This window comes from Pongo abelii, chromosome 9 (genome assembly GCF_028885655.2).
Source record: "Pongo abelii isolate AG06213 chromosome 9, NHGRI_mPonAbe1-v2.0_pri, whole genome shotgun sequence".
Taxonomy (NCBI): Eukaryota; Metazoa; Chordata; class Mammalia; order Primates; family Hominidae; genus Pongo; species Pongo abelii.
In genome coordinates this window covers 23204438-23227263 of record NC_071994.2, presented here as the reverse complement: position 1 = coordinate 23227263, position 22826 = coordinate 23204438, and the positions used below count along the sequence as shown (strand labels likewise).

The window sequence follows — 22826 nt, the reverse complement described above, 5'->3', positions numbered from 1 at the left end:
GGAGTGGACCACCACCTGGGTTTCTTGGTCTGAGAGCCGCAAATCTTCAGTTTTGTTTTTCTTGCTGCCACTCCAGATACCACATGCCAGAACTGCCCTTTTCTTTACCATTAAGATAATGTCCCTTCTGAAATGTCAAGTAGGTACTTGCCATAGAATAAAACTACAGGGTGTAGGCATAGACAGGAATTCCAGACCATGGCAAAGGGCAGTGTGCTCAGTGACTGCAGCAGCCTGTTGCTTTGTTTTGCTGGTGCTAGATCTGAACTAGGAATTAGAGGTGAAGCTGTTTTTGCTTACATTGCGTGTAAAGCTGAGGAAGCAAATATAACAGCAGTAGCATGAAGAAAAACAGGTTTCGGTTTTGTTTTTGCTGCCCTTTTTCTGAGCTTCAGCAGACACTGTCCTAGGAGCTTTTATACATAATCCCTAATCCTCCCCACAGCACTGCAAGAGAGAGGTCCCATTCCCATTGTAGAGGCTGGGAAACTGAGTCTCCAAGACGTTAGGTAAGTTAACAGGGCTTGTAGTGGCAGAACCAGATTTCAGACTGCAGGCTAGTTTCTCGGCCTGTTTGGTTTCCCTTTGCCATGCTGAATGTAGGCAAAATGGTCTGCTGAGCACTCCTGGGAGCCTGAGCCTCAGGGCTGGCTCCTGCCGAGCTGGTCACAGCTGACCACAGGCCACCTGTTTGTTCCCTGGCTTTCATGTTCATCAGGGCAGGCATCTGCATCTCATCTTCCCTTAATCAGCATCAGCATCTTCTAGCCAGAAACTGCTGGTGACTGGACTAGCAGTTGCCCATTTCATTGGGGAAGCTCCTTTTGAGGGGACAGAATCCAACTTCTGGTGAGTTAGACAAATTCTCAGCCAACTTTCCTTGATTTTCTGGCAAGTGTTTCCTGACCGTATCCACCTTCAGAGATATGAAACTTTTAGAGACAGATAAGTTTTCCCCTGTGGTCCTTTCTCACCTCATTCTTACCTGTGAATACACTTGGGGACCCTGAATGACACCCAAACTCATATCAGGCTTTTTCACAATACTTACCAACACCATTACTCCAGTCAGCAGCCCAAAGAAACATCAGGCTCCACACTAAAAATGTCTTCTTTATAACGGGCAACTTGCTCCAAACATGGGTTGGAACACTCACACTTAGCACCAGATTGCATCCCCAGTGTTGAAATCAGGATCCACATTGATCCATCATTAACCCACTAGCTCGGGTGGCATTGACAATTCCTGATAAGTTTGAGTCACAGCTAATAAACCTGCCCTTTCCTTGTGGCACCCACTCTCTGCCTCTGTGGCTGATGTGATCCTGCCCTCGTGTGTGGCAGGTCTGTCTGGACACAGTAACTATAGAGCCGTCTCCTGAATTGTGTCATTGCAATGCTGAAAGAGTTAAGTAGGCCCTGCAGGGCGCTGAATGCTCCAGTTGGAGGGTTTCAGAGAAAGTCTTGACAAACGACGGGTTCCTGCCCTGCTGGGAATATTTCTTCTTTGAGTTCTGGCAGCTATTACTTGGCTGCAGAATATCTAAGACCCACTTTGCCTTTTCTGGTCATAAACACTTGTAGTGTTGAATCTTAAGTCTTGATTATTTTTTTTAATGGTGGCTTTGATAAAGCCGAATGTTTCCATAGTGATGCATTCTGTTTATTTAAAACTTTACTTATACATGATTCCACCCACACGCTCTCCTCAGAGGGACCTGGTCTACAACTGCCCTCTTTCCCAACCCCATTTTCTGTTTGGAAGGAACACACATGTGAGACCCTTGTCAGATTGGTGCTGCTGGAATCCATTCTTAGATGTGATTCCTGCGTCTGGGTGTCAATAGGGAAATGACTTCAGTGTTTATTTACTAGAGTGACTAATGGTGCCTTTTCCAGCTGGTCTAAAGCTGATGGGCCTCCATTTATAAAAGCCTTCCCCAGCCTGTGAATAGAGCCCCATGTTGGGCTGAGCTGTCTGTTAGTGTTTAAGCTGGAGGGGGAAGAGGAGGCAGTGTCAGAGCACAGTGGAGGAAAACAGGATAAATTAGGCTGTAGCTTCATAGCCAGCACTACCAAGAAGGCTGTTTTCTCAAATGAGCCTGCTTGGAGCTGGCAGAGGCCTGTGTGTACGACGCTGTTAGGATGATTTCTGTGCCATCACTCCCCCTCATAGGAGCAGTGATGTCACGTTCTCTCAGCACAGGGACAGTCCCTATTCTCATGTGGCCTCCAGGAATGTGGACACGCCTTCACTGCTCTCAAGCTGAGCCCACTGACTTTTAGCTTTGGATGCAAATTCTGGTATCTGAAAGGGAAGGAAAGGGGAAAGTGGGGAGGGAGCTTACAGAGTAACTACTCCCTTGGGACCACAACATCCATAATCTGATTTATTCCCAAAAGAAATCCTATGGCTGTTTTTGTTTTTTCTGAACACCTGAGGAAACTGAACTACCCAGAGGATTTGTCAGATCTGGGATCCGGTGTCCCCGATGGTCTGGGAGAGACAGCCCTGGGGGGCTAGCCCAGCCATGCCTGCTGCTGTGGCCTGTGGGACCTCCTGTCCCTGGGGCCGGCAGCCTGGGTGGTAGGAGCGCTGCAGCCAGAGCCTCCTGCGTGTTTTTCTGGCAGCCCCAGCAGGAGCTCGCCACTGGCCAGGTAGCGGGAGGAGGTCGTGGGTCGCACGGGCGCCTGAGGCCTTGTGACCGTGTTGCGAGGGGCTGCTCCCTGCAGGAAGGACAGGGGCAGGCGAGCTGGGACAAGGACCTGGAGGCCGGAGGCCGGGAACCCAGCGCTAGCCCTGCAGCCTCCAGGCTATGTGTGGCCAAATCCGTTCCCGCGGCACGAGTGGTGGAGCCAGAAGGGCCACCTCGCAGGAAGGCACCCAGGCCCCTCGCACCCTGGGAGGCCAGCTGGGTCATCGCTGCCTGAGTCTGAGCCGCCTGCCTGGGGGCTCGGTCAGGACACCAGCCTCGCCACCAGTCCGCACTTGGAGGATGGCCACGGGGCTCCCTAGGGGTGAACTCACCAAAGGCGGATTCTGTAATGAGGGCTCCTGCAGGCCTGGAGAATGTGGGATAGCTGGAGGAAGGATGCCATGGGGCCGTTCAAATGGGCAGAACTTAGGAAAGTCAGAGAGAGGAGGGGAGCCCCACAAAAGTGTCTCCTTCAGGTTGTTTCCTGGAATGTTTCCCCTGAAAACATGTCAAGGGACTAGCCACCAGTTTCTTCCCAGCTTTCTCTCTCTTTCTCTCAGACTTTCAGCCTCCATTCACCTGGAGTGAGAGGGAAAGGAGGACAGCTGGCCTGGAGGTAAACATCAAGAGGGGAGGTGTGAATGTGTGACTTCTCACTCCCCTAGCCTGCCCAGCCATGCCCTCCTCCAGGCTCCTCTGCTGGGAGGAGGGGTGCAGAGAGGAGAGCTGGTGAACTCCCATGCACATACTGCCCTTTGACTCCCCAAACCCCTGTGGGGTGTCGGTAGGGGACTACTCTCAAGTAGTCCCTATCAAATGCTTAGGTCAGTGTTCTTTCTGCCACTCTGAGAGGCCTGGTGACAAGAGGGAACACGGGGAACAAGCAGCCCCAGACGGTCACGGTGCCTATTGGGACAGCCCTCCAAGGAGTGGTATTGATCGTCTCTGTGCTGCACCAGCCAGGTGGCTGGATATGTGGCAAGGATCCCTGCTGCAGCTTGAGGTAGCGTCGTCCTCCTGAATCTAGTGCCAGCTGAGCTCTGCACCAACCGACAAGGGGAATTAGCTGGACAATTTCAGACAAGACTGGCCCCGTTCGCCTTTGCAAGGGGGTACATGCCTCCTCTTACAGTCACAGTACTGCCTTCAAGGCTAGAATTGGGGAGCAGCTCTGCACCCCACCCCTACCCTAGCCTCCACATCTGTCGGAATGACTGTCCGAGCCCTGTGGGGAGAGGTGGAAGGAGCCTAGGCTTCAGTCAGGTGGACCCAGGGTTGAATCCCAGCTCTGCCCTTTCTAGCTGAGTCACCTCAGACCAGTCAGCCTCCAAGCCTCAGTTTCCTCCGCCGTGAAATGGACTCAGAAGCAGCCCCCTCTTGGGAGTCCTGTGAGGCTTGAGACCATGCATATAGTGCCTGACAGTAACCCACTTAGTAATATGATTTTTTAAGTGCACCATTTCACATGCCCTGCTAACCCCAACCTTAACCCTTATGCTGGGTGGGCGGTCCTTCTGTGGCTGACGGATGGCCTTGTGACCCTGCCTTTCCCCTTGGCAGGCTCCCCTGGTGCCCTCGTGTCTGTTGCAGTCAGCAAAGGTGCAGGGGTGGGGTTGGGCAGAGGCTTTCTGGAGAATGGCCAAAATGAAAATTGTGTGTGAGTGGAGCTGATCATATTAAGATCCAGCTGCACTTAAGCCCCCCTATGGAAGTTCTTTAGGCCAAACTGAAGAGAGCTCCCAGATGCCAAAGTGGCCTCACATTGATGCTCTTCTCACTCTCAGCTGCCCCACCACATGCTCCCCAGGTAATTGGTTTCCTAATGCACTATCCTTGGACAGATTCCAGGATTCCAGCGCCTTGTCCCCTTGGGGTCAGTTCTTGACGTTTCCTAGCCTGGCAAGGGTCACCGACCAGGCTCAGACGCACCCCCTCAAGGACTGTATTGTTTTCTCATTCTTGCAGGCCACTTCCAAACTCTGTACAGAACGCCTTGGCCTGCAAGAGTAAACAAGATTACCAGGCAGGAATTCTGTTCAAGACCAGGGCTTTTATATCCATAGATTGTGGGTCAGATGCGGTGAGGGGTACATGAAAGGAAGACACAGTGCCTTCCATTACAGATAGGAGTAAACCCACGTGGCTTCTATTTTCCTTGGCAAAATTAGTTTTTTCTCCTTACTACAAAAGAGGTTTGTGTTCTTTGCAAGAAATTAAAAAGGAAGATAAAAAGAGAAAGCGTTTGTAACTTCACAAGCTAGACATGGCAACTCTTTACATTGGTGTGTGTGTGTGTGTGTGTGTGTGCATGTTTGTGTAAGACAGGGTCTCACTCTTTTGCCCAGGTTGGAGGGCAGTGGTGTAGTCACGGCTCACTGCAGCCTTGACCTCCCCAGGCTCAGGTGATCCTCCAACCTCAGCCTCCTGAGTAGCTGGGACTACAGGTGCACCCCACCACACCTGGCTAATTTCAGAATTTGTTGTAGATGGTCTTACCATGTGGCTCAGGTGATCCGCCCCCCATCGGCCTCCCAAAGTGCTGGGATTGCAGGCGTGAGCCACTGAGCCCAGCCAACTTTTCACAATTTGCAGTATATATTTTTTTTTCTACACATTTATGTGCTTTTTAAAAGAAAAAAGTACCATCTTACTGAACTAATAGTTTTGGGGCCTTTTTCTACTTAGGTACATTGGTGCCTGCCATTAATTCTTGTTCTATGACATCATCTTGAGTGGCTGCATAGTGTTATGTACAGTTGTATTGTTATTTAACTAGTTCCTTTGTGTTGGATTTAGACGGTGGTTGGTGTTGATGTTGTTTTTGATAGTAGTAACCCTTTTGTTGGTTTTGGAAATCATGAGAGTGGAGGGAGGGAGGTAGGGAGCCCATTCAGGCTTTGACCTCATTCAGACTTCAATTCAAATAATAAAAAGAGCAGGTAACACTTTTGAAGAGCTGCAATATGTACTAGGCACTGCATTCAGTGCTCTACATATATGGGTGCCTGATTTATGAATCCTCACAGCAGCCCATAGACTAGGCACTATTTTTATCTCCATTTTACAGTTAAACGGAGGCACAGCTCTTCCACTGGTATGGCTGGGTGCTGTCCTGTAGCTAAACCTTTGAGTACATCTCTGATTGTTTCTTAGAATAAATTCCTAAAAGTGGGGTCGCTGGCCCAGATCCGGAAGGCTATGCATATTTTAAGGCTTTCCAGAAAGAGTACGCCAATTTATCCACCTGCCAGTGGTGTTTGAGCAGATCTGAGAAACTCCTGCCCTGCTTGAGCACTGACTGTGTGCTGGGCCCTATGCTTAGTCTTTTATACCATTTCCCTCCTCAGAGAAGAAGCTGTCCTGTGCCTGGCACAGAGTAAGCAAGAACTCAGGACATCTCAGCCAGTATGGGTGGTGGTGTTATACTGTGTGTAATTTGTTGAGAAAACAAGACACACACTTGGAAAACATCAATAATAAGGTGAAAGTGGAACGAGGGGTCCTGATGATGCGTCTTAGAGCTGGCAGAATATGAGGTGGTGGCCATGGAAGTCTGCCTGTTGGAGGAGGCACTTGGAGAATGGGCAGGAGCACCCTGTTAAGTGACAGCTGAAGGGCTGATGAGCAGGGAGGGACCCCTTGGTAGCTTGTGTTGAGCTGGAGGGGAGACGGTGGGGGAGGAAGATGGGCCCACATTAGGCATAGGAGCTGGCTTGGGCAGAGGTCAGAAGACCTGGGAGAGAAACTGCAGAAGTCCAAGTTCGAGGCTGCACATGTGGCCTGGGGGGCACCTCTAGGAATGGTGAAAAGAAGTCGGATTTTCTAGTGCTGGTAACACCCCTTCTTCCCATGAGTGCCGAAACAACAGAAAAACAGACACAGGACTCAGCTACGAGGTCAGCAGATCATGGTTATTACTGATAAGGCTGGGAGACCTTGGCTTACCTCCATGACCACAGTCAGACTTCTTGATATGCCCTCACCCTATCAAGGCCTCGGGGCACCCCGTCCAAGGAAACAGTCTGTGCTGCAGGCCCAGTCTCTGCCAGCCGCCAGGAGGATCGCTGCCTCCCTCGGTGAGCCTGCGAGTGGGGAGCGGAGGAGGTGGGCCTCCAGGTGTGCTTCTCAAAGGTGGATGCTGGCCCTTCCCAGGCATCCCTTCCCCATGGAGGATGCAGAAGCTGGGCAGCGGGCACTCTCTGTAGGCAAGCAGCTCAGCGTGGGCAGGAAAGGGCCAGATTCCCTATGCCCCCAGCTCAGCTCCTTCTCTCAAGCTGCTTATAAGTCATTCCTCCGCTCTCGGGAAAGAGAATTAGGGAGGCTGGGAAAAGGGTGGAAGCTGCGTTTCCGATATTCTTCCCTCTTGGGAGTGGAGCGTTCCTCTCCTCATTGCAACACAAGGTAGGAGAGGCAGCCCCTGCCCCCATGCTGGCTGTTGCTCTTCCCAGCCCAATCCAAGATGCTTCAGAGGAAAGACTGCCAGCAACCAGCCAGGCAGGGTGGTGCTGTGGTGGTGATTTTGGTCCAGTAGACCTGGTTCTAGTTCCACCTCCTCCACTGACTGCTACATGGCCTTTGGCAAATTCTTAGCCTGAGTTTCCCCATCTTCTGTAAAACAGAGTTGTTAAATTGAGAGAGACAAAATGTATCTGTCTCAGTACCGGCAGCTATTCTTATGGAAATAGTGTGTGGATGCGAAGGAAAGAGCTTGTGTGGCCTTGATTTTTGTTGTTGTTTTTGCTTTTGTTTTGAGACAGGGTCTTCCTTTGTTACCCAGGCTGGAGTCATTGGCACAGTCGTGGCTCACTGCAGCCTTAACCTCCTAAGCTCAAATGATCCTCCTACCTCAGCCTCCTAAGTAGCTGGGACTATATAGGCACATGCCATCATGCTCAGCTAATTTTTTAAATTAATTAATTAATTAATTAATTTATTTATTTATTTATTTATTTATTTATTTTACTTTATTTTGAGATGGAGTTTCACTCTTTCGCCCAGACTGGAGTAAAGTGGCATGATCTTGGCTCACTGTAACCTCTGTCCCTGGGTTCAAGCAATTCTCCTGCCTCAGCCTCCCGAGTAGCTGGGATTACAGGCACCTGCCACCACGCCCGGCTAATTTTTGTATTTTTAGTAGAGATGGGGTTTCGCCATGTTGGCCAGGCTGGTCTGGAACTCCTGACCTCAGGTGATCCACCCACCTTGGCCTCCCAAAGTGCTAGGATTACAGGCATGAGCCACCATGCCCGACTGCTAATTTTTAAATTTTTTGTAGAGATGAGGTCTTGCTACATGGCTCAGGCTGGTTTCGAACTCCTGGCCTCAAGTGATCCTCCCTCCTCAGGCCTCCCAGAGTGCTGGGATTACAGGCGTGAACCACCGTACCTGGCCTCTTGTGTGGGCTTTGGGCAGGTCTTACAGCCATGGAGCAACGTCTGTGTAGACGTGTTGAGAGCAAGGACTTGGGGAAAGGGAGGACCCAGCCTGACCAAGAGAGACTGAGGAGGAGGGTGGAAGGGAGGGCAGAGAGGGACCTCAATCTGAGCCATTCTGACTGTTGGTGGGAAGAGGAAACGCAGAGAAAGCAACAGAGAAGGAGCAGTCCTGAGAGGAAGGCACTCCCGAGAGTGTCTATCTCAGCAGCCAGAGGCAGGGCCGGATTCCCACCTGGCCCCCAGCCCCTGTGAAGCCCTGGATTCTTCCCCTCTAGCCTGGGGTAAGGCCTGGCAAGGTGGTCAGTGTCCAGAAAGACATTAAGAAACCAGGCCTGTGTCCTGGCATAGAACACTCTGGATCTTTGTCCTGCCTCTGGCTCCTGGGAAAAGCCTCTTCCTGCCCTTGGTCTCAGTTTCCCCATCTGTAAAGTGTAGGGGTTGAGCCATGATATGCTTTGAATATTTGTCCCCTCCAGATCTCATGTTGAAATGTGACTCCCAGTGTTGGACTGGGCCTGGTGGGAGGTGTTTGGATCATGGGGGTGGATCCCTCGTGAATGGCTTGGTGCCCTCCCCATGGTAATGAGTGAGTTCTTGCTCTGTTATTTCACGCTAGAACTGGTTAATTAAAACAGCCAGGTATTGCTCTTGCTCCCTCTCTCACTGTGTGATACATGCCTGATCCCGCTTCACTTTCTACCACGAGGAAAAGCTTCCTGAGGCTTCACCAGAGCCAAGCAGATGCTAGTGCTGTGCTTGTACAGCCTGCGGAATTGTATACAGAACCTCTTTTCTGTATACATTACTCAGTCTCAGATAGTCCTTTATAGCAATGCAAAATGGACTAATACAAACCAACTTAAAAACTGTTTTTAGCTCCTTTGACCACAACCCATGGTAAAAAAGAAAAAAAGTTTTCTCTCTCTCTCTCTCACACACACACACACACACACAAACTAAAGCTTCATGAAACAATACTGTATGGCATATGTTTACTCTGATGTTTTGTGTTCCATTGTATATCATTTAAAAATGCTGACCATGGCCCCCAAAATGATTGTACAGCCCGTTGATGAGCCACACTCCGTGGTCTGAAAACACTGACCCAGCTCATCTAGAAGGTTCCTTCCTGCTCTGGCAGGCTGTAGTTCTGTTCCATTTCCTGTGGCCTCACGACCCCATCAGCCAAGTCTTTGTGGTTTTCTTCTTTGTACTCTTCTAACAGTGGTTTCCAATCTCAGACTCTGCACTGAAGGCATGGTCACGAGCCCAGCTGCTGGAGGTGCACCCCCCACGCCCCTCTCTGAGCAGCGTGAGGCCTTCAAAGCCGCCTGCTGGGGCATCATGAGTGGGGAGGGGCCTTCATGCCTTCTGCCATCATCACAGAGTAGATTTGGGTGTCATCCACACTCCCCTCCATGCCCCACCGCAAGACTCTACTGCATCAGTCTATTCCCTGGAAAAATGGTTGGGATTTAGAGTCCGGCTGCCAGTTAGAATTCTAGACCCTTCCCAGGCCCAGCTAGCTCCCTCTTCACCCTCTCCCTCTGCCCACCGAACCCCTCCCTGGGCAGGTCCAGGAGTCACCACTGTGGGAGGTGCTGATGTGGGAGGTGAAAAGAGCTTTGGCAGCAGATTGAGCTGGGTTTGCATCCCAGCTCCACTTCTGCCTGGCTGTGTGGCCTTGGGAAAGTTCCCTGACATCTCTGAGCCTCTTTCCTTGAAAAAAGCTTGGAGATAGTCATACTGCTCTGGGAAGATACATTTAAGGGTGAGATGATAGGCACAAAGTGCTTTTTGTTGGTGCCTGGCAAGAGTCAGGTGCTCAGGAAAAATTCATGCCTTTAAATCTCATCCCCTGCGCGTCCCTTTAAGGGAATGGCTGGAGAAATGGCAGCTGTTGCCATCTTGAATAAAGAAGGGGAAGGTGCCTTCCAAAGGGGGGCAACATCAGGAAGAGGCTGTCTCAAACGGGGTGCACCGGGAGTAATCCCACCCAGCCCCAAACTTGTCCTAAAAGTGCAGAGTCAGGTGCAGCAGCACTCTGGTGTTCACAGGGCAGCCTGAGGCTGTGTCTGAGGAGGAGCACAGGCAGGGCTTAGGGAGAACGGGCTCTGGGACCCCAAAAGTGGGCCCATACAGGATGGTGTGTCCTCTCCTGGGGCCAGGCTTAGAACCTTAAATGACAAGGCATCATTGCAACCCTAATTCTTGGAATCCATTAAAAAATTCACCCTCCTGTGTGGCCTCGTTTTATCTCAGTATGTTTTCAAAAATGTCTGGTGAGATCCTCATGACTGCCACCCAGGGAGAAGGATGGGGCACAAATGAGACTTCCACAATCCCAGGGTCATGAGAAGACCATTTTTTTTTTTTTTTTTTTTTTTGAGACAGGGTCTCATTCTGTTACCCAGGCTGGAGTGCAGTGGCACAGTCTCAGCTCACTGCAACCTCCGCCTCCCGGATTCAAGCGATCCTCCTACCCTAGCCCCCCGAGCAGCTGGGACCACAGATGCGCACCAACATGCCGGGCTAATTTTTTGTATTTTTAGTAGAGACAGGGTTTTGCCATGTTGCCCAGGCAGGTCTTGAACTCCTGATCTCAAGCAATCTGCCTGCCTTGGCCTTTCAAAGTGCTGGGATTACAGGTGTGAGTCACGGCGCCCAGCTGAGAAGAACTTTCTAGCAAACCCCAGAACCAAAGTATTGGAGCAGGCAGTCCTGAGATGCTGTTTGCGTGCCCTCATGCTGTTCCCCCTTACCAAGGCTTCGTGAAAGTCATCTTTGCAGGTGTCCTCAGCGCCCACAGCACTTTTTTTTTGGTGCCCACCCACAGTGGTAAATTGTTGAAAGGTGGATTTGAACCAAGCTGGAGACAGACAAGGGATGTAAGCACCTCCATCACCAGGCCATGCCAGGGAAGCTGCTTCCCAGAACTCGGAAGTGGTTCCTTCCAGGGCTCCTGACTCAATAGCCACCCCCTTTGTCACCTCAGCTCCTGATAGACACAGAGCCTGGGGCTCTGAGAGCCAAAGTGACTTGCCCTGGGCCACACAGCTCTAATAGCAGAGGCTGGAGGCGCTTTGGAGGGCTGCGCTGTGTAGCTGGGACTTGGTACTACCTGGGAAAACCTCTGACCCTCTTGCCTCTGCGTTTCTGGCTCCAGCTGGCCTCTTCTCTGTTTTTCCAGTAGCCAGAAGACTCTGCTTCTTCTGGCTTATAAAGGAGAGACTTATACTTTAACCTTGGAGCATAAGGTAAGTCCCTCAGGCTTGTTTTATAGAATTGTGGTACTGGCTCATGGTTCGGTAGGAGCAGCAAAACTTCTCAGAATGCGAGGCTACAAGCCCAGTCTCTATGCTTACTAGCTGGCAGATGTCCCTGGACCTCAGTGTCCCTGTCCACATATGAGGGAGTAATGCCAGATGGACCTAGTCCAGAGAACCTACCCTCCCAGGAGGCAGCCAGGCTCAAGGTAAAGTCCAGGACGGGGTCCCATCCTGACTCCGCCCTGCCTTGCTGCTGGCTGTGTGACCTTGGTCTTGTTCCCTCCCCTCTCTGGTCTTCTCTGTCTTCATCTCAAAAGACAGCAAAGATATTCCTGTTTTGCTGAAGTCACAGGGGTGAAACTACTTTGCAAAGCTTAAGGGCCAAAGATTGTGAGGGATTTTATTCTCAGCCGTGTCAAGATTCTCAGACCGGTGGTCCCAGAAGAGTAACACTCAGGCCTGCAAGAAAGCATGTGGGAAGGGCTGAGCCACAGACCCTGGGTGGGTGAAGCTGTGCTGGAAAGCAGAACCTTGGCAGGGAAATGAGCTCTCGTTACTCACATCAGCACCCCAGGTCCACAGGCTGGGCTTGATTCTTGGGAGGTCTTCTTGGGAGGTCTCCCTGGGCTCTGGCTTCCTCAGAGTCCCCAAGAATCTCCCTGCCCCTGACTCCAGCCTGGTGTTCCCTGGGACTCATCCTGGGAGTCAGGGGTGCCAGGGTGCCTCCTCCGGTGGGACCAGCCCTGCCATGGCAGCCGCTGCAGCTGGTATCCCATTGCAGTGTTACAGTGAGGCTCAGATTACACAGTGAGCTCATCCCAGCATGAATGGGGCCACCGGGGCGGGGCACTGGAAACTGATGGACCGATGGGAGGGCTGTCACTGGGGGTCTCCCTGGACCTCCTCCCTCCTCCCTCCCTCCCTCCCTCCCTCTCTCCCTCTCTATGTGTCTTGGACTCTCTTCTTCCCTGTCTCTCTCTCTCCCTCTCCTCTCTCTCCCTCTCGTGCACACTGACACCCCTTCTTGGAGCTTGCCTGGGATTGTCATGGCAACCCTCCAGCAAAATTATCAAAACACTTTTATGCTCCCAATCGTACCAGACGAAGTGCTAATTCTGAGTAAGGCTGAAGCAGTTGGTTAAATGCTGAAGTCACAGGCTTTGTGTGGAGGCCCCCCTGGGGGTGGAGTGGGCACCAGTGGGAGGTGAGGGCCGGGACAGGGGGCAGGACCACCCAGAAAAGACTCAGTCTCTCGCCTGCTAGAGATGTTGTTATGTGTTGCTTTCCTGTCCCCACCCCTTATGCCACATTCACATTTGCAGTCCACACACACACATGCACACACACACATGCACACACACATGCACACACACATGTACAAGCGGTGGCTGGGCCAAAAACACCCAAAGTGTAGATGGACCCAAAGAGTACCATCTGGAATAATCATCACCTCATTCAGTGCTTGGAACTCTGAGACCCACTCTAGGGAGAGTTCTGGGTGAGGCGGGGGATGGCCAGTTGCCCAGTGCATCTAGCGGGCACTGGGTCTGAGCCAGGGCAACAGAGCAGCCCTGGGAAGGGGCCTGACCTTCCTGCCTACCCCCCAGGGAAAAGCAGAGGAGGACCTGTGAACAGAACTGCCCCAGCCTGGTTCTTCCCACCTTGATGTGCATCCCAGGACACACTGCATCCCTGCTCCCCTGTGACTCAGGCCCAGGTTACCATAGGCTCCCTTGGAAACAAAGCCCTGCTAATGGCTGAAGAACTGGTGGTTGCTTTTTTAAAATCCCAGCTCTGCCCAAAAGCCAAAATGTGGGTAGGGACGATGGGGGAGGTGGTGCACAAGCCCCTCCCCTCTCAGCTTCCATCTCCCCACCCCATCTGCTTCCCCAGGACACCCCTCCATGGAAGCCAGCCTTCCCCTGCAGCCTCGGCACAGGCTGCTCTGGCTGAAGGGGAGGCATCTACTCTTGTGAATGGGTCCCCTCATCCTCCAGAGGATTCTAGGATGTTAGAGCAAGAGGGAACCCCAGCGAATCGGAGTCTGGTCTCCTCGCTTCCCAGATGGGGGAACTGTGGCTCAGAGATCGGAAGCAATGGTTCAAGGCCACAGAGTGTGTACACGCACACACACGCACACACTCACGTACAAGCGGTGGCTGGGCCAAACACACCCAAAGTGTAGATCGACCCAAACAACCAACCTGCAACCAGGCTTCTGGATTCCAGGCCAGTGCTGTTCTCATTGCACCAGAGACCACAGGATGGGGTGGTGCAAGCAGTGAGCACCAATTTCAGAGTCAGGCAGGCCTGGCCTTGAATGCTGGCTTCAGTGCTCAGCACTTAGTGTAGCCCTGATCAGCCCCCCAGCCCCCTGAGTCCTCAGCTGTAAAATGGGGTGATGCCAGGGTCCCTCTGGAAGGACACAGTGAGGATGACTTCAATGAGGTGATATGTGCACGTGCAAAGCATAGTTGGCACAAGGCCAGACACAGAGTGAGTGTTCAACAGATGACTTTTATTTTTATTTTTTATTTTTTTTAGAGATGTGGTCTCACCGTGTTACTATGTTGCTCAGGCTGGCCGGAAACTCCTGGGCTCAAGTGATCCTCTAGCCTCAGACTCCTGAGTAGCTGGGACTACAGACGTGCACCACCATGCCCAGCAACAAATGACATTTCTGCAACCTTCCTCTGTAGCCCCAGAGCTACTGACCTGCTGAGAAGAGGGACTGTGGTACATCCCTTTTAAGGGCCGACCCCTGTCCGGGGTGGCTGGGTGAGGCCATGTAGCCTGTCCTGGAAAAGCCCACACTGACCCCTCCCACAGCTCTGAGCTCCTGCAAACCCAGCAAGTCCCAGGAAGGCCCAGAGGCCCAGCTACTGTAGTCCCAGCTACTCAGGAGTCTGAGGCTAGAGGATCACTTGAGCCCAGGAGTTTCCAGCCAGCCTGAGCAACATAGTAACATAGTGAGACCACATCTCTAAAAAAAATAAAAAATAAAAATAAAAGTCATCTGTTGAACACTCACTCTGTGTCTGGCCTTGTGCCAACTATGCTTTGCACGTGCACATACCACCTCATTGAAGTCATCCTCACTGTGTCCTTCCAGAGGGACCCTGGCATCACCCCATTTTACAGCTGAGGACTCAGGGGGCTGGGGGGCTGATCAGGGCTACACTAAGTGCTGAGCACTGAAGCCAGCATTCAAGCCTGCCCAGAGGAAGCAGGAACCCCCCACCCCATGCTAGGCGTGTCCCCAGTACCTAATCCCCCCAGGCCTGCCCACCCTTTGCATCGTGGCTGTCAGGCCTTTGGAGGAAAGAAAAATGTTGAAAGAGGTGTTGATATCCGCCAAGGCCCCCGAGGGCCACCTTTGGGCATCAGCAGTAACAACACCCCAACCTGGTTCACTTCTGCTGTGTGGAACTCCACCCTTGGAGATATGATTAGAGCGCAGTGTTGCTCGGGCTGGCTTCCTCTTTTAAATTGTGAGTCAGCCAGGAAGGTATAAGCCATCAAAACCCCCAAATGCCCTCTGAAGCAGGAATTTCTTGGAACCTTTCCCTGATATCTTCTCAACCAAGCTGGGGGCTGGGTAGGTTTGAGGATGAGATCATAAAAGCAAAAGGAACTTTTATTTTATGCTTACAACATGCTGGGTACTGTGCTAGGCGCTTTCCTACACACTGGCACCCAGGGGCATTGCTTCTGCTTTCCAGGTGCAGAAGACCCACCAAGGTCACCGAATGAGTCCATGACGGCGCTTAGGTTAGAATCTAGGTCTGTGTTCTCCTTACCTGACGGTGGTCTTTGGCTGGCTCCTTGGGCAGGGAAGGGCAGAGAAGGCATAAAAAGGCAACGGTGGGGAGGGGTGGTCCTGGCCCTAGGGACATCCTGAGGTGGGGGAGTCATGGCTGGGGAGGGTGGGTGGTAGGCCCCGGGGATCTAGGCAGTATGGGAGCTCGGTCCTCCATGGGAGGTTCAATTTCCCCACCCTCCCCTCCTGCCCTCTTCTAAGAGGCCCCCAGTGAGCAGGGCCCAAGACCCAGGAGGGGATGATCTTATTGCTAATTTGGGACCTCTGCTATGAAGCACGCATCCTCTTTCTTATTTTCACTGTCCTGGGCCAGGATGGGGAACCTCCCATCCAGGGGAGTGGAGGGAGTTGACTTAGGGTGCCCTAGTCCCCGGCCTCAGAATTTGGGGTCCAGAGGAGCTGTGTGTGTTGGAGACAGTGTAGCACCTTGGCTGGCCTGTCAGGAGCCGTGGGAGCAGGGCACATGTGGTAGCAGTCCATGCCACAGGGACCTCTGCGTGCTAGCTCTGTGCTGGGTGCTGGAAAGGCAGTGGCCAACACGGACCACCTAGTGGGGAAGGCGGACAGTACAGTGTCAACAGACAAGTAAGAAGACCCTTTAGATAATGACAAACATGCCATGAAAGAAAGGGGGACAGAGAGACTGAGGGGCAGCCGTCAGTAGGGTGGCTAGGCGAGGCTTCTTCAAGGAGGTAACGTCTGAGCTGAGAACTCTGCAGGGCAGACAGTCAAGTGGCTTGTCCAAGCTCACACAGTAAGTTCTGGGGAAGCCAGACTAGCATAAGTCTCTAGACTCCCTTCGAGTGGTCTCCCTGCTCCTAGAAACATCCTTCTCTTGGATTCTGACATGTCTTCCTGTTTTCCTCCTACTCTGTTGAACACTGCTTCTCTGAGTCCTTGGCTGACTCATCCTCTTTCCAGTGCTGGACTGTTCCAGCCCTCCTCTGGAATGTGGGCCTCCACCCAGGCCCCTCCAAAACTGCCACCTCCACCCCTCACCTCTCCCCTAGCTTCAGTGGCCTGCTTGACATCTCCACCTGGACGTCGAAGGGCCTCTTAGAACAATGCTAAGTCCATATAATAGAGACCCCAAGTTAGAGGAGTTTAAAAAGATTCAGTTGATTGTTCACTCCTGTAATCGTTACAGGGGAAGTGCTTCAGGTTGGCGTATAGCTCAGCTCCACGTGGTCATTTAGGGACTCGGACTAATGATGGTGCTGCTATCTTTAACGTGACAGTTGGAGAATCTCTCTGGTTACTGCTCTTCCAGCCAGTGTGAGGGGAAAAACACAGAAGTCTAGGGCAGGAATTTCTTCTTAATTGAGTGAGGCAGAAGTTGAGCATACTTCTCACATTCCACAGATGAGAGTTTAGACACATGGCCTCCCAGCTGCAAGGAGAGTTGGGTCGTGCCCCAGCTGGGTGGATAGCTAGCCATCTCTGTCACAATCTGTCCTCGAGAACAGCGAGGACTTGCCTGCCCTGGCAGCAGAGGAGGTTCTCTGGGGGTGACCCCTTATTCTGTGTCTCCCTGACCTTGGCTTTGCCCTTCAACATTGCTTGCCTGTCATTCTCCACAACCACCGACAGGGTGTTGAGAGTCTACCCTCCCTGGATGCTGACTCGGGCTTGAGCAATCATGGGCTTTTGCAGTCCAGCCTTGCAATTTTGTTGGTGATAACAATTCCTTCAAAAACTTAATAGGCTTCATCTTTAGTCAGTTCCTTGAGCCGTGACCACATCCAAAGTTCCTTTCTCTTGACAGAGTTATGAAATCTATCTTCCATACCCTTGTTTCCCATTCATTTAAAATGAAAGTGGCTGGGTGCAGCATCTCATGCCTGTAATCCCAGCACTTTGGGAGGCTGAGGCAGGTGGATCACCTGAGGCCAGGAGTTTGAGACCAGCTTGGCCAACAGAGTGAAACTCTGTCTCTACAAAAATACAAAAATTAGCAGGGTGTGGTGATGCACGCCTGTAATCCCAACTACTCGGGAGGCTGAGGCGGAAGAATTGCTTAAACCCGGGAGGCAGAGGTTGCAGTGAACTGAGATTGCACCACTACACACCAGCCTGGAAAACAGAGCAAGACTCCGTCTCAAAATAAATAAATAAATAATAAATAAAATGAAGGTTATCCTAAGGACATCCCAAATAACAGACTTAGATGTAATACCCTTAATATAATACTTTGCCACAGGGGCGATTTCTTTGTTTGGTTTAAAGTTTGGCCTAAGAGACAGGCTTTGAGAGAGGCTCTAAGCCACAATAGTCTGACTTCCTGCTCTTTGGACAAAACCGGTTGGCTTTTTCAACCCTGAGGACACCAGTTTTCTGAATTCTCTGTATTTCTGTCTATCTCGTCTTGCAAACTGGCCAATCTCTTTCTTGTAATATTTTGCTAAAAGCAACATCAAGCAGCCAACACATGCAAATGGCTTTGGCTCTTTCCAACCATTTTTCTAGAATTATAGGCTCAATAGGCATGTGGGCTGTCTTCCAAATGATCACAGGTGACATTTGCAATAAATATTTTGTCCCAGCATAACAAGGTTCACCAGCTTCTCATCCTCTAATATCTGTTTCCATCTTGCTCACCACCTATTGGCTAAGCCAATGCCACATATTTGAGGGGTTTATACATGGCAGTTTCCCACCCCTGGTATAAATTTCTATAAGGAGCTACAAAGTACAGTGGTTTTAAGGTTATAGAAATTGCTTTTTCTCTCACATAATACAGTTCTGATGTGAGCATTTCAGGCCTCATTCAGGTAGATGGTGGGTTTTAATAAGCAGCCAGCAGACTCCACAATGGCCCCCCCTCCCCACCCTTCTCTTCTCCAACACATTTGCCTGTGTGTCAATGGCACCACCATCACACACTTGCTCAAGCAAATACACAGAAGTCAACTTATTTTTTATTTTTTGAGACAGGGTTTCACTCTGTCACCCAGGCTGGAAGGCAGTGTCGAAATCTTGGTTCACTGCAACCTCTGCCTCCCAGGTTCAAGCAATTCTCATGTTTCAGCCTGGGTAGCTGGGATTACAGGCACCTGCCACCACACCTGGCTAATTTTTTGTATTTTTAGCAGAGACTGGGTTTCACCATGTTGCCCAGGCTAGTCCTGAACTCCTGACCTCAAGTGATCCGTCCACCTTGGCCTCCCAAAGTGCTGGGATTACAGGCATGAGCCACCGTGCCCGGACAGAGTCAACCTTGATCCCTCCCCAACCCGAAGCTCCCATCTAATCTATCAGCAAGTTATCTCAATCCTGTCTTCAGGGAAATCCCAAATGTGACCATTTCCTACACCTCTGTTGCCTCTACCCTAATCCAGGCCTTCAGTATTGTGGGGTCACATAATATTCTTCCAAGCGAGCTTCCTGCTTCTTTCCCGGCTCCTCTCCACACAACAGCCAGAATGAGTATTATTATTATTGTTATTATTATTATTATTGTATAGAGACTGGGTCTCACTATGTTACCCAGGCTGGTCTCCAACTCCTGAGCTTAAGTGATCCTCTCACCTTGGCTTCCCAAAGTGTTGGGATTATGGGTGTGAGCCACCATGCCTGGCCTCCAGAATGAGTTTTGAAAAACATAAATTGGAGCATGCATTAAGATGCCTTACTGTTGCCCTTAGAATGAAATTCTATCTTTTTTTTTTGAGACGGAGTCTTGCTCCATTGCCCAGGCTGGTGTGCAGTGGCGCAATCTCGGCTCACTGCAAACTCCGCCTCCCGGGTTCACGCCATTCTCCTGCCTCAGCCTCCGGAGTAGCTGGGACTACAGGCACCCGCCACCACGTCCGGCTAATTTTTTTTTTTTAATTTTTAGTAGAGACGGGGTTTCACTGTGTTAGCCAGGATGGTCTCGATCTCCTGACCTTGTGATCCGTCCGCCTAAGCCTTCCAAAGTGCTGGGATTACAGGCGTGAGCCACCGCACCCGGCTGATATTCTATCTTTGTAACCTGCCACTAAGGCCTCAAGTGACTGTCCCCCTTCCCATCCCCCTCTCTCACTCTGCTTTAGCCAACAAGCCTCCTTGCTGTTTGTTCCTCGAATACACCAAGTGTATTCTTGCCTTAGAGTCTTTCCACTAAGACTCCCTCTGCCCAGACACTCTCTTCCCACCTCGTCACATGGCTGGTTCCATCTTTGTCCATCACAGGGCAAACTGCTGCAGTGTAGTGGGTAAGAGTGAGGGCTCAGGAGCCACGCTGCTGGGGTTTGAATCTCAGCTCTTGCTACTTCCTGCTGTGGGACCTTGGGGCAAGTTTTCTTAGCTTCTCTGTGCCTTGATTTTTCTACCTGTAAACGGCGATAAGAAATGTATGGTATTTGTTACCCAGGGTGGTTGGGAGGATTAAATAAAATAGTGAACACATTGAGTTCATGCATAAAAAGTACCCAGAGCATGGCCATACTAAGCACTTAGCATGTTATTATTGCCCTTCTGGTGGCAGCTTAAATATCCAGGCTCTGAGCAGCCTTTCCTGGTCCCGTGCTCTAAGCATCTCACCATCTGCATCCCTAGCTCATCGCCCTACTTTATTTCACCACAAAACATGTTCTTGTTCGTGTGTGTATCATCTTTCTCTCCCCACAACACCCCACTCCCATTAGAATGTAACTTTCATGAGGGCCAGAACAGTACCTTTCTTGTTGGCTTCCATGCCTTTCCTGAGCAGGAAAGTAACTTCTCAGTAAATCTGTGTTGAGTGGATACGGAAAGGACAGAGGCCAAATCCCACTGACCCTCTCCTTTTTGGGTGGCCCTGTGAGCCCTGCTGGGTGCCTGTCAGTGCCCCACATCTCAAGCCCACTTGGCCATGGCCAGGCTCACAGTTTCCTCTTGGGAGTCCCAGGACATAGGGCAGGGACTGCCCTGTGGACCTGCTCTTAGAGACCCTGGGAACACTGGTGAGATTTAGCTCAGGGTACTCACCCTCAGCAGGGGGCTGTCAGAGCATGGACTCTGGAGTCAGCCCATCTGTTTCCATCAGATACTAGTGGACCAGTTACTTATCCCCTCTGTGCCTGGTTTTCCCATATGTAAAAATGAGAGAATACCAATTATCTCATAGGGCTGCTGCTGTGAAGATTAAACAGGATAATATATGTAAAACAGAGTTGGCTTGGAGTAAAGCTCTCCAGATGGTAGCTATTATTGTTGTTGTTGTTGTTGTTAGTGCCATATCCAAGTGTCACTCTTCAGAGCATGAATGGGGGTGCCCGAGGGACTTGGGTGGGGGGAGTGAGGAGACAAACATAAAGAAGACATCTAGGGAAGGGAAGAACCGGAATGGAATAATCGAGATGTGTTTGCATTCGTGTGTGCGTGTGTGTGTGTGCGCGTGTGTGTGTGTGTGTGCACGCGCGCGCGCCTGCGGAGTGGGGTGGCAAGGATCCAGAGGGGGAGCCCGCCCCTTCTTCCGAGCTCAGCTCTGGGGAGCCGGGCGCTCAGGCTCGCCAGGCTGCAAAGAGAGCTGGGAGCTGCCTCGCGCCCCGCGCAGAACCGGCGGTGGAATAACCAGCGCCTCGAGTGTATGCATCTGGGACAAGGGGGCGGGGGAGGGGGACCTGCGCCCCCGCGGCCAACCCGGTTGGTGCAGACTTGGGGATCCCAGAAGGGACAGTGCCCGCCCAGTCGCGGCGATTGAGGGTCCCTGCCCGGGCGCAACTCGGGCCAGCCGCTTGCTCCGGGGCCGCAGCTTCTCCCGGAACCCCCGCGGGCGGGGCCTGCCTTCCGGAGCCGGTTGGCTGGGGGCGGGCGGCGCCGGGGAAGGGGCCGTTACTTTCCCAGAGTGGCGGGGCGACGTCAGGCGGAAGGGCGCGGGGCGCGCACGCTTTAAATGGCATTCGCTGTCATCCGAGCTCAGAGCCGTGTGGGCAGCCGCGGGCTATATAAGCCGCGAGCCGGGCCGCCGCGGGGCAGACGGCGACAGCAGCGGCGGCGAGCGCCTCGGAGCGCGGCGGAACAGCGCCCCCGGAGCCCCGCGCCCCCCGACGGGTCCTCCCGCCCGCCCGCCCTCCCGAGGAGCGCCGGCCCGGGCCCGCGAGGGCCGCCGCCACCCCACAGCAGATTTGGATCCCCCGCCCGGCGAGCCCCCGGCTGCTGCCTCCCGGGGGGCCCCGGCGCAGCGGCCGCCCCCGGAGAGCCCCGGCGCCCCGCCGCCCGGCCCCGCAGACGCCGGAGGCGCCATGGCCGCCAAGCCCAGCGAGCTGATGGGCATCTGCTCCAGTTACCAGGCGGTGATGCCGCACTTCGTGTGCCTGGCCGACGAGTTCCCGCAGCCCGTGCGGCCCGCCAAGCTGTCCAAGGGCCGGGGCCGGCTGCGGCGGCCGCGCCAGTCTCGCTTCAAGACGCAGCCGGTGACCTTCGACGAGATCCAGGAGGTGGAGGAGGAGGGGGTGTCCCCCATGGAGGAGGAGAAGGCCAAGAAGTCGTTCCTGCAGAGCCTGGAGTGCCTGCGCCGCAGCACGCAGAGCCTGTCGCTGCAGCGGGAGCAGCTCAGCAGCTGCAAACTGAGAAACAGCCTGGACTCCAGCGACTCCGACTCGGCCCTGTAAGGGGCGCCGCCCGCGGGGGGGACGCGCGCGTCCGCGGTCCGCGCGGGGACCGGCGTGTGAACCCCGAGAGTGCCCGCGCCCTGCTCCCGGGGGACCCGCAGGGACCCGGGACCGCCGCTCCTCGCGCGCTCGGACTCCCGCCCCGCTGCGAACCGGTCGGTGCGCCCCTCGCCGCGCTCGCCCTGGCCCGGGGGCGCCGGGAGCGGGGCCGCTTTCCTCGTCCTTGTAAATGTTTATTTTTTAACTCTTCCCAGTGCGAACTCTGCTGTGAGTGTGTGCCGGGAGGCGCGCCCGCGCTGAGTCGGCGGCGTGTCGCCACTCCATGCCCTTGTCCGATGGTTTGCAACTCCGATTTTGCACACCGCTCCACCGTGCCCCCCAGCGCACACCCGTTCACACTCACGCCGACACTCTCGCTGAACACTTTTATAATTGTTAGGCGTGGCCGTTGGGGCTTGGGGCGCAGCGCAGCTGCTGCTGCGTCTGGAGGATTGATATTTATTTTTGCATTGCGATGGCTGAAGGCGTTTATTTAACGATCTTTTTACCTGGATATGTCTGTGAGGCTCCTGAAAGGAGACAAATAAAGTCAATATATTTGCACAGTGCATTTTTCCAGGCTCTTGACTTTTTGCACCTTCGGAGTCCAGGCTCCCAAGACTCGGGGAGGTGGGGGAGGAGGTGGCAGGGGGATGCCGGACCAGGGAGCCGGGAGTGGAGCTACTTCCACAAGCTTCGGTCACCGGAACGAGGTTGCGCCACCGGTGCGCGGGTCGGTGGCCTGCTTCCCCAAGTGGATCCACCCCCGGTCCAGTGTGCTCCTGTGTCCCTGGTCTATTCCCCATCGCCGGCATCCGGGCTGAAGTGAAGCCGCAGGCGGGGCGCAGGCGGAGCTGAGGATGGAGAGCTGTCTCCTCCGTGCAGTTGACTTCCCCGAGCTGGGGTCAGGGTCCTCGCCCCGCACCCGCCACAGAAGACGCATCTCCCTCTGCGCTGATTCCTGGCGATGGGTGGGGAGATGCCGGAGCCAG

The 22826-nt window shown here is 52.9% G+C and overlaps 1 protein-coding gene across 1 annotated transcript; it reads left to right on the top strand.

Moving 5' to 3' along the window:
- Nucleotides 1-20525: 20525 nt before the first annotated feature.
- Nucleotides 20526-22403, top strand: C9H11orf96 (chromosome 9 C11orf96 homolog). Its single transcript, XM_009246447.3, has one exon. The coding sequence runs from the start codon at nt 20542-20544 to the stop codon at nt 21793-21795; it is 1254 nt and encodes a 417-aa protein (XP_009244722.2). The 5' UTR covers nt 20526-20541; the 3' UTR covers nt 21796-22403.
- The last annotated feature ends 423 nt before the right edge of the window (nt 22404-22826 follow it).